Source organism: Metopolophium dirhodum, chromosome 3 (assembly GCF_019925205.1).
Source record: "Metopolophium dirhodum isolate CAU chromosome 3, ASM1992520v1, whole genome shotgun sequence".
Lineage (NCBI taxonomy): Eukaryota > Metazoa > Arthropoda > Insecta > Hemiptera > Aphididae > Metopolophium > Metopolophium dirhodum.
This window is the reverse complement of record NC_083562.1, coordinates 39043700-39055812: the sequence shown is the minus strand read 5'-3', so window position 1 is coordinate 39055812 and position 12113 is coordinate 39043700. Positions and strand designations below refer to the sequence as shown.

At 30.3% G+C, this 12113-nt stretch overlaps 1 protein-coding gene across 2 annotated transcripts in view; it reads right to left on the bottom strand.

The window, feature by feature from the left end:
* Positions 1-5917: 5917 nt before the first annotated feature.
* LOC132941640 (cyclic nucleotide-gated cation channel beta-1-like) overlaps positions 5918-12113 on the bottom strand; it is a 134236-nt gene continuing 128040 nt past the window's right edge. For both annotated transcript variants that reach the window (XM_061009781.1, XM_061009782.1), the window contains 4 exons: positions 10171-11773; positions 9746-9847; positions 9575-9670; positions 5918-9180 (listed from right to left, as the gene is read on the bottom strand). In XM_061009781.1, coding sequence (XP_060865764.1) covers positions 8611-9180; positions 9575-9670; positions 9746-9847; positions 10171-11773 — 2371 coding nt within the window. In that variant the 3' untranslated portion in view covers positions 5918-8610. The remainder of the gene's footprint in view (positions 9181-9574; positions 9671-9745; positions 9848-10170; positions 11774-12113) is intronic.

The window sequence follows — 12113 nt, the reverse complement described above, 5'->3', positions numbered from 1 at the left end:
ATTGTCAGTTTTTAATTATTTTAGTTTTTTTTTCTATAAATATCAATAAAATTTTATTTGTTGGGTAAAATAGCGTGAAAATTTGATATAAGGCTCCTGATATATCGTTCTAATATCAGTTGAAAAATATTAAAAATACATAGACACAATTTTTTTTTATAAGCATTTAAAGTTCAAATGTTGACAACATTTATCAAATTTATAATTTATTAGTTATTTTGTATAGTTAAAAATGTATAAAATGTTTAACTTTTATGGCTAAGGATTGAAAATTCAAAACAGGACTCCACGTACATAGGTTATATATAAATTCCTTTATTCACAATAAAATCATCAAATATACTTGGTAATATAATAGGCTGACTGACCGTTTTCGCTCAGAATCGTTTTTCTTATACAATGATATTATATCATTGAATTCAAATCTAACGCCATCCATTACAGTGACCCACTTGTAACCTACTGTACAGCAGAGCGACATCTACTTATCCACCTTTTTTTAATTTTTAAGTTCGAAAGTTGTAAGTACTATTTTGACGAAAATGGGTTACGTTTCTGTTCCTATAACAAATATGAATATAATATAATGTTTTAAAAAATGTGGTATGTGATATAGTACATATTTGAACCATCAGATAGAGTGGTTTATTGTGGTAAGTACCAGTAATACTTTATTGTAAATTCAAAAATATGTCAAGTCCTATACTCTGTGTACTTATAACAGTTTTGCAATAATGTGGTAAGTGAACATTTTACAACAGTTTTATCTTCTATGATATTGTGCCAAAATGTCCGGTGTACATCTTAATAAATGTGTTAAATACGGTTTTAAGCCACAATCAAGCCACATTTTAACCTTTAATCATAAAGTTTTCTTTTATATTATTTATAGGGTAAATAAGCAATGCATTACAACTATTAAATCTCTACAGTGATACATACAAAATTAAATAATTTTAATTGGCCCTACTGTAAAATCATTATTTTTCACATACAACATTTTTGAACTTTGCTATTGTTATGACTTAAGATCGTAAAATCAATACATACCAGTGATACATTCTTCGCTCCGGCGATTCGTTCAGAAACTAAAACGTATGTTGTCATTCAAAAAATAAAAAACTTAAAAGATTTATAACGATGGACAATAATATTGGTAAAAAACGTAAGTGTAATTTTAAAATATAGTTTAGTTGTAATAATTATCAAAAAAAAAAAATAATTTCTAAAAACGTTAACTAGTTTTGTAGATAATAAATTATTATGTTTATCTTTAAAAACAAAAATGCTGCTGTACCTATTGTACAACGCCGTAGGGTATGCATAACATTCTGCAGTGGTGTATTATGGTGGGTGAATGTAGGTACGAATATTATTATACTCACAATAGCTCTTTTAGATTCTGAGCGGAACGAGGAATCTAGTGGTGTTCACTGTTCAACATATAGTATCTTATCTTTTAGCAAATCGGACCAAGATGGTACTTTAAAGAGGTAATTTTTCGATTTTCTCAATAGCTATTTAATGCCACGGGAAAAACCACCGACGAATAACGGAAAAGCGCTAAACAATGGGATTTTAATTTCTAACGCTTTGTTATCACCGTAGAAACGAATAAAAAATTGTAGTATTATAATATAAATTCAACTTACAGGCTATAATAAATAATAACAATATGAAATATTATCCATACTGACATACCGTCTCCGTTCAGAATCGTTTTTCTCATACAATGACACGTTGAATTCAAGTTTAATACAATCCATTATAATATTATATTGACCCACTTGTAACCTATTGTAGTACAACAGAGTGACATCCACTTACCCGCTTTTTTAGCGTACCTATACTAATGCTAAATTTATGGCTAGTATTTTTTAATTGGTTATTCTAAGAATATTTACATATTATCATAACAAGACATGTAATATGTAATAATAATAATAATAATATGTGTCTATGTGTGTGTGTATGTGTGGGTATGACTGTAAGAGTAATGAGTACATTATGCTTGGTATATATTCTTATAGAAATAATTTGTGAAAATGTTAAATTACATTTTTTACTTATAGATAATTATTCAATAACAAACTACTTTGCATACCTAATTTGCATAATAAGGGCTCAGATAAAACAATGATTTCGACTGAAGCGAGCAGAAAATTTTTTTCTTTATTATAATGTATTTATTTTTATCACCTACGTGAAAAAGGCGTTAGAATAATACATTATTTTAGCAATTATTTATCACTGGTAATATTTTATTACTATATTAATTGACGAGTACTTTACAATAATTAATATAGGACATAGGTAGGAACAAAATAAAAATATACTACCCTGTGTTTAAGGTTTGGTAAGGTCATCATGGGCAACAACAAAATAATAATTAGTCCATTCACAATAGCATTAATACTTTAAACTAGTCCATAAAAAAACGTATTTAATCGAGCATTAATTAAATAATATTATAATAAATATTAAAGTATTCATAAAAATAATATATTACAATGACGCGTAACTTCGCCGCCATTGTATCAACAGTTATACGGCACCTATAATACCTCTCATGACACATGGAAACAATTTAAGTCACTTATATAAAAAATAACAGTTTTAAAGTACTTTTGGTTTTATTAAAAAGTTTAAATTTCTAAATACCTAACTATTGACCGGGATACTTTAATTATGAAATTGTTGAGTTTATTTTGAAGAGTAGTTACATACATGCTTATTATTTATTATACCTGATGACCTAATATTCAACTATACAATGTATAGTATACATGTAGAAATAATATTATCATCTAATAGAAATTATTGTTCATTATTATTTGTTTAAATTTAAAATTGTATTTTGTATGGGTATTTGACCAAGGTGTAGTGATTAAATATCAAAAGCATTTATTCAGTTTATCTAACCTCTTTTTGTTCAGCGTTTTTCTTCAACCTGTGGTACGCTAAGAAAATCTCCATTTACAAAAAAAAAAAACGGAATTGATAAATTTGGTGTTTTAGATGTTGGTAATAATATAAATAATGATTGTACATATTTAATTTTCTTTTTATGTATTAAGGGGATTGGTGGCGGACAGTTATTTTAGCCAAAACATACCAATCGATTATACATCATAGTATCATACTGGTCGACCTAGTAATGCGATAATAATTTTTAAAACTGATCTGAATTCGTTATTATGTCTATACAGTCTACTTGAGATCGGTCAGTCCACTTTTCCCAATTAACCCTCTCCCCCCCCCCCCAATTACTATAAATTTAGTTTGAATATTTTGAAATTTCGGAATTTTCAAACGTAGACATATTATGACGAATTCAAATCAGCTTTCAAAAGTATTATCGAATTACTAGATCGATCGGTGGGATGGACAAAAAGCACATACTTTTAGTCAAATAAGACACACGTTCGGGATCGTTCACACGCACGACGTCGCACTGGTGACTTGTGCCTGTGCGTAGGCGTTGCTTGAGTAGTGCGCATAGGCGTAGGGGGTCAAGTTTTTTTTTTTTGGGGGGGGGGGGCTTTAGCCCTTCCAGGGGTAGACATGTAACGGCTCTTGGGAGGAAATTATTCAAACTGGGGGGGGGGGGGCTAATCCTCCCCAACTACGCCTATGGTAGTACGGGACACGTACACACACTAATAATCATTTATTGCACACACAGTTCCAAGTCACACACGCAAACACTTTAAATATTGCCTATACTAAACCCCTTAATTAAATACCGCCACCGATCCCCTTATAAATGCTTAAATTATCATAATTTTGTAGTTCCTATATTACAAATATACAATAATTCTGTACATGTAAAATTACGTACACATTTTTGATAAGCAAACGAAACAATGTTTTTTGCTCTGAATGATACATGAAAATGTTTAAATCTTGTAAAAGGTACGCGCGGATATACAATATTTGAAAACCACTGCTTTAGTAGTTAGTTTATGAGAAAAAAAATATATTGTTTTAGTAGGTATATCATATAGTTTATTAAAGAAAATAATAATTTTATTCTAGATTAGGTATAGTTTTAAATTATTTTACTAACCTACAACCTACTTATAATTGTAATAATATGTTTTGTTTAGTGACTATATTGTTTGTTTTAATTTCAAAAAGTATAATTTGGTATGAATACATTTTCTATGGATATCATCTTTAATTTAGTTACATGAAAATTAATATTTCTATCCCTAACCGCTGTTGTATACTTTGATGATGGTAATATATTATTACGATCAGTGGCATAGCCAGACATTTTGTATGGGGAGGGGGGGGAGCTAAGTCTCACAAAAAATACAAATATAATATGTCTTTTATTTACACTTTTATTTTTTTATTAATCTTGATAAAACTCTAAGGTCAACACAGTCAATGGGGGGGGGGGTATAGCCCCCTTAGCCACCCCTGGCTACGCCACTGATTACGATAGTATTGTACTCGCAGTCGAATAAAATACGTAGAAGCTGTTGTGATTGGTTTTATCCGTTATCGATATGACCAACGGCAATGTTGTTTTAGTTTATTTTTTAGTTTGTACAATATCACGATCACGATGATTAGACATGTATGTTTCAAATTTTGATTATATATTATTGTTTTATTGTAATCAGTTATTTTACGATTTCTACACATTAGTTAAAAATAAATTAAAAAATTTCCTTGGTGAACAGTAATTTAAAAAAAAAAAGGTTTTTAGATAATTAATACATTTTAGGTAATTTTTGATATCAAGTCATAAATGCATATTTATGAGGGCATTTTTATAGGGTTTTTAGGGCATCATGACCAGCGCATCTGCAGCAGGGACCTATCAATAGCGCATCATAATTATTATCGACTATATTGTGGACTTGGTTTCAAAAAGTAATTTCATTATAATATTCGTTATCTCACGAACCAAAATGTATATTATTACGCTACTTATAAAGTTGTAAAAGCAATTCCATTTCAGTAACGAGTTATAACCTCATATGATACGTTTGTATGTGAATGTATGCGTTCCACCATGTGCATATGTAGCATGTAGAATATTGAATCTATCAAAGCTAATGACATTACTTAATATTATTATACTGTTCGCTTTGAAAGGTGTCAATTATTGACGATTTCTATAATATATGACGTGTACGTATAATAATATAATATCATCGAAGAAACACTGCAACAGCGATCTTCCTATCGTAATTATACGCCGAATAAAATAATATTAATTGAAAACGTGCAATGAAAATTATTTTAATTCTGTTATTTCATCTGGGCCGGAATTAATTTTGGCGAAAGACTTTTGAAGCCGGTTCTATCGTTTTGCGAGTCGTAATAAATGTCGATACATTTCGTTGTTTGTAACTACCAGTTGCACACCGACCACAATACAATAACGACGTAATCTGGACATATTTCTGTACCACATAAGTCAAGTAGCGCAAGTCACAAAAAGCAAATTTTACAGGAGAGACAAAACAAAAATATTTGTTGCAATGGACTTACAATATTGTATACTTCAAAAATATTATTTTGAATTACTTTTCTTATGTAAACGCTGGACATACGTTTCTATACTCCTATCATAGTTTAGGACTTAAGTTATTATACTTCTTACGATTTATGCATTTATTGTATAAAGGACTTACGTTTTAATACCTTTAAAAAGATCACAAAAAGCATATGCTGGTTATATAATTAACTCAAAATTTCAAAAAATGAACTTGCGTTAGTTGATTTCTGTGGTACAGATTTTGTAAAACGTTTTTTATATTGCACCTCCTTAACTTGTAAACTATGTAAACTAATAGTATTGTTTAATATTTATAATATTTTATGTTTATTAAAATATAAATCGATATAACAATACTCTGAGACATATGACTTTGTCTGGCCAAATGCCTAAACACCTATTTTTTCAAAGCCGAAAGCTTTATTTAAGTAATGATCGAACAAAATGTATAACAATAACATTTATATGTATAATTAACTTTAAATAAATTATGAATGAAAAAAATTACAATTCTGTACAAAAAAATCTATTAAACTATTTATAATAATATACAAATACATTACTTTATACTTACTTATAATAATTATAATAATTATATACACGACACATTATTATTTATGTAGTAAATTTAAATATAAATAAATAAGTTACTTTTCCTTCCTCGCCACTCGAAATATTTTCTCTCCGATTAGAAAATATAGCATAACAATATTACAATTTTATTAACACAAGTTGTTCATCTGAACAACACCTATATACAATTAAAATAAAAATAATAATTTTGAAAATAATAGAATAATAAAATTAGTTAACTAACAATAATATTTAAGAAATATGAAACGAATTTTAAGCAGATATTCAAAAGAAACCATTATGGTCGACTCAATGGCTAAACAATATAAAAATATTTAATTATTTCTGATTTTGAACAGAAATATTATTTATGAACAAACTTAGTAATAAATAATGTAAGTTTTAACTGTTAATTAAATTTTGATTTTACACTGGTCCCTAAAGATTTACTTACAATATTATTGTATTATAATAGTATTTCATTTCAGATTTGGTCTCTGTATAACGATCAAAAATTGATCAGTTTCTTCGTCATAACGTTGTACAGTTATGCTTAAGATTTTTTTTATAAAAATTACAAACACGTTTTACATTTTGTTCTATATTAATAACAAATAACAATTTTACTATAATAATACGACCAGAATTAAGTTAGCCAAAGTAAACTAATTACATTTAATATTATTATAACAAGATAATGAATAATACCGGAGAGAAAACCTTCTGGAAATATGTTATGTGGTTAGGTATGGAAAATATATCAAACACCAATCGCGACGTGAACGTTTGTTTCAGTGACAGTCGGCCATTTTTATCTGACTATCGCTAATATTACTATTATCGTTTTGTATTACGATATATTATAGTTAATATACAATGCATTTTAGTTTTTCAGTTGTGACCAAATTAATATCAATTTTTCCGAAAAAAATCATCAATACATATATTATGGATATTACTAATTACTAATGTTCATACATATAATATATGTTATTATATTATAATAACAACAAAAAATAGGTCAAGCCTCAAGCGTAATGCAATATATATTATAACAGGATTAGAGTAGTTGCATAGTAATATCGTACCTTTTGCCATACGATTATACGAACTTGTTCATGAATACCAAATTATTTAGCAAAATAATAAAAAACCATTTGTGTTGTATTATGGAATCCAATTCCAACTCAATTCTGATTAAATATAAAAAAAAAAAAATTAAAAAATTGGAAAAACGTTTGTATTTCGTGTGGGATAAAAATTAATCCTAAACAAACCGAAGATATTTTTCATGCTGCGAATCTCGATCCTCGACTAATGCAATGTACGACTACGTGTGTGTGCAAGACACAAAGTTTATTTTGAAATCAAATGTATATACGTTTCATACGCAAATTATGTATTTCACTGTCGCCTAAAACCTTACTAAAAAAACAGGTATAGAGTTTAAAATAATTAGTTTGAATTACTTCTAATGTTGAAATAATATTTAAGTCATTCCAAAACTGATCACATTGTAAAAAAATCTAATTATTTATTATTTACTTATGAATCCGAAAATGTCTTTCAAAAATCCTTGTTTTGCCAATAACCAAATATTTCATACGTTTGCGTGCAAATACAATTTGTCCAAACAGACTTAGAATAAATACTAATAAAAAAAAATCTATTGTAATGAACGTTCGATACTGCGCAAGTACTTTACGGTGTCGGTAGAAAAATATGTATTTCTATATCATTGAATACAACAGAAATCTTAGTTTGAATGCTTATTGGTCCTTATAGATATATTTTCAACATATTTGACGGTAAATGTTTATGGTACCTAGCACAATGGTGCAGTGGCAACACCATAACACCATGTTCTAAAAATTTAAAAATAAATTCGTCTGTTACTAAAATATTAAGGTATGAACAATAATAATAATATAGTCATGATAAAACCATGCAACTAACCTGTTATGGTAAAATTTTGAATTATCCAAAAACAAAAACAACAACAACAGCAATAACAACAATAATAATCATAATAAAATTAATAATAATAATAATAATAATACAGAAGGCAGCGCTTATAAGACTCACGGATATAAGGCTCAGTCACTTATTAGACTCAAAATCGCCTGAAAGGACCGTCCTATAAAGATCGTATCTAAATACATTAAAAATAAATTCGTTTATAAAACTCAAATTACGTAAAAAAAATCGTAGATACTAAATTTTTGTGTTGGTTATTACTGATTTCTTATTATGCCGTATGGTATAAAATGTATCCAAAATTATTATAGTATATGTATATGCATTGTATTTATTTAATAATATGAAAAAGTAGCAAAATTAAGTTAATAGGTAATTATTTAAAATGTACGTTTGTTTTTTTCCCACTTCACCTTTAACATTCGATCGGTTATAAGACTCACTTTTTGCTGGTCCCAATGTGAGTCTTATAAGTGGTGTCCTGTAATAATAATTATAATAATAATCATAATAATAATAATAATAATTGGTTTAGTTTGGATTTAATTTTCGGGCTGCGATACCAATGAAAAACAACTCTTAGATATAGTCGGAAGTATGTCGGGCGAAGGCGTTTGTGACGAACTGCCCCCCAATCGGACGTACTGTCCAAAATTTCTTAATATCGAATTGGAAAACGGTACGTTATCTATCGACAAACACCTCCTCCGCCCCTGAAGTCCTCTGTGTATGAACATACTATTTTCGTCTAAAGATCTTCGGCTCAATAGCCCTGGGCCGGCGTGGAGATCGCTGTGACTAGTGTGCCCCACTAACATTTCCGCTTCCCAGTTCTCCCACCTGGGCGGAAACTCTTCTTCTTCGTCGTCTGTACAATTCATATCAATTCTGGTGTCGTCGTTTTGCCACGATGGTTCTGGAATGATTGACTTGGGCAAGTCTCGGAGTTCCAGGTTCTCTTCTTCCGACCGGTCTTCCCAAGACTTACTCGAAAACAACGCTGGGCTACGAGAATTTGGGTTGTAACACCTCGGGTCATCCAGACCGAATGGAGACAAACTGTTGAACGAAGATACCTTTGGATACATGACTGTATCCACAGAATCATTTCTCTGAAATACATTAAAATTAATTTTCACGTCTATAGTTGGAACACAATTAACCGTTGTACAGAGTGTAACAGAGAATATATTGACAAAAGCAACGATTTGGCTATATTATGTAATAACTTTTATTCCAACCAATGTTTAATAAAGAATGTTTAAACTAATTGCTTAAAGGGGCTCCAGTCTATGAAAAAAGTGACTTTTAGACCAATAATTGGGATTTCCACTTTACCGCCAGCTGGTCGGAAAAAGTACGCTTTCCAAAACTTCAACCGCTATCGAAAACCAAACTTTCGGTACAGGCGTAACAAAAAAGTTATTACATATCAATAGATGGTTAATTACATCTGTCAGTTCTATCTTTTACTGTTTACACTATGTATATTATAACAATACTCACTATAAATGGATTTTCTTCGTCTTCTTCTATATTTTTTGAATAATTATCAAGTAATGATCCTAATTTTCCTTCGTCGACGGGTTGATCACAAAGTTTCTAGACAATCATGAATTGGTTTTAAAATTTAAAATATTATAATAAGTATCAAGAAATGTAAAAACAAAATGTTACCTGATTGAATTGCTCACATAGTGTGCTTATTGTATAATCACGTTTATTAATTTCAGATTCGAGTTCATCTATTTTATCTCGATATTTCCCTTCAATATCGTTCTAAAAATTATAGAAATTAATATTAAATGTAGTATATTGTAGTAATTTAACTATGCATAAATAGTATTACAGTAAATAAATCAATTATAACGACACTAAAGAGACCAGAAAAATAGATTTTTTTACCAATTATATAGGTAATGACAGTAGTAAATATTAAAAAAAGATATATATTGGCTATTAGCAATTTTATGTTAATAATTGTAAATTATGTAATACAATTTATTATTAATTAATAAATTTACAATAAAGTATGTCCATAATAGGTAGGTTAAATGATTTAAAACAGTTTAAAAAAAAATAATACAATTATTTGAACTTACCAGACATTTCTCGACTATTGTTTTTACGCCATTCAATATTTCGTCGTAACAGTTTTGTCGAATATCCGGCCGACTAGATACGCATTGCACTGCAGTGTTGGTAGACATTCGTTTTGACAATTTTGTATGCTTTGAAGTTCTTTGGGAAGACTCTAGCAAGTCAGTCTTATGAGACAAATCTATTGGTATAAGATCAGGGTTTTTACACTGCGGGGTTATGCTGTCGGGAAACGCAAATAAGGAGCTACAAGAATCTGGCGATGATTCTATTGTGCGGCGTTGGTTGAACGTAACGTTTCTAGTCAATTTTGAGTGCCTGGCAGCGTAACCTTCTATGGTCTGCGAAGTCATTAACTGGTTCGCTCTATCGTTGCCGAAACAGCTTGATGATAATTTTTTAAGTATATTCTTAAGCCGTATCCTCTCAGCCGTTTCGTTACACTCATCTACCGGTGTAGTGCTGCATCGCAACGATTCTTGTTTGCGCGAATTTTGGTTTCTCAGTACCACCTCCAGGGCGACCGCTTCCGAGTGACTCCGTGTCAATTGGTTGCCATACGAAACGTCCAAAGCCCTGCATCCGGACGAATCCAGGCTGGAACTTCTCAAGAACGCCTTCTCTTCCAGTTCCGCCAGCTTTTGTCGTTCGTTCAGTATTTTCAATTTCTTCACGAACGACAAACCGGAATACTCGGGTGAAAGATCGTTGATCGAGTCATAACATCTTTTCGTGCCGTCTACATGCAACACTTTTGGCCTATGCACTATTCTAATATCACATTTTTCCTTATTAATATTATTTTCAGTACATTTATTGGTTAAACTATTGTGAGCCGATATGTTTTGAGCAATCAATGAGCCCTGCTTGTATTGGTCATCTAATTTTTGGCACATTACAATAAACCTGTGTTCGCAGCTACCGCTGTTTATATGTGAAACATCGGCGGTGGGTTTCAAGTTTGATTGAAGAGATGACGTGTCGCGTGGGACCTCACTATCGGCTTTTAAGTCTTGCAACTTAGCTTTTGGCGTAAGCACCGTCGCTTTTTTCAAAAGCGTCCATAATTTCGTATTCGCCGTCGGTTTCCGCTGCCTGGTGTGAACCTCTGACAGTCGTTGCTTTAGGCTTATGCTTTTCGTGTTTTCTTTTTTCGGAGTTTTTAATTTCACGTTCGATTTTACCTTAGGTGTACTTTCAGACACTTCTAGATCGACCTTCTTCGGTTTACTTTGCGTAATCCCTTCTTGTTCATTTTTTTGTTTGAGGATCAATAGCCTCTGTAATAACGGAAGCCCGGCGCCGATTACTTCTTGATTCGTCGTTTCTTTCCGACCAGTTTCTGACACAGCAGGTGGTGGTGATAGTAAACACTTCTTAGAAGACTCATTAGCACGTGGTTCTTTATCCGATTTCGCTTTATTTAGTATTGGAATACCCGGTGATATCGGTCTTGGGTCTTCATCACTGTGATCAGTTCCTGAAGCTAACTCATCGCTCCATACCCGGGGCATTCTTCTTAAAATACTTTTACTACTAGTATTTTCTGATTTTCGACCACTACTGGTTAACGGTTGTAACTCCATGCTCTCTTCAACTACAGCCCTGTAAAATTTAAAGATAACTATATAATTATGTATTTAAAAAAAAACTAATATAAGTTTGCCTATTACAATATTATGATAAATGTATAGCCGTATAGGTAACTATAATGCTTCAGATATATGAATTATATAAATACAATTTTCATTTGCATTATCATTTTTCATGAGTTTAATTCAGTCTATTGCAGTAGATATTACTTAATAATATTTCATACGATTATTTTTTTTACAACTATTTCAAATATTTCAAATAAATTATATTTACTTTAATTTGTGTAACCGTACTAGACATTTGCAGGTAAAATATTATGTTTATATAGGTAAATTATATGTATACGATA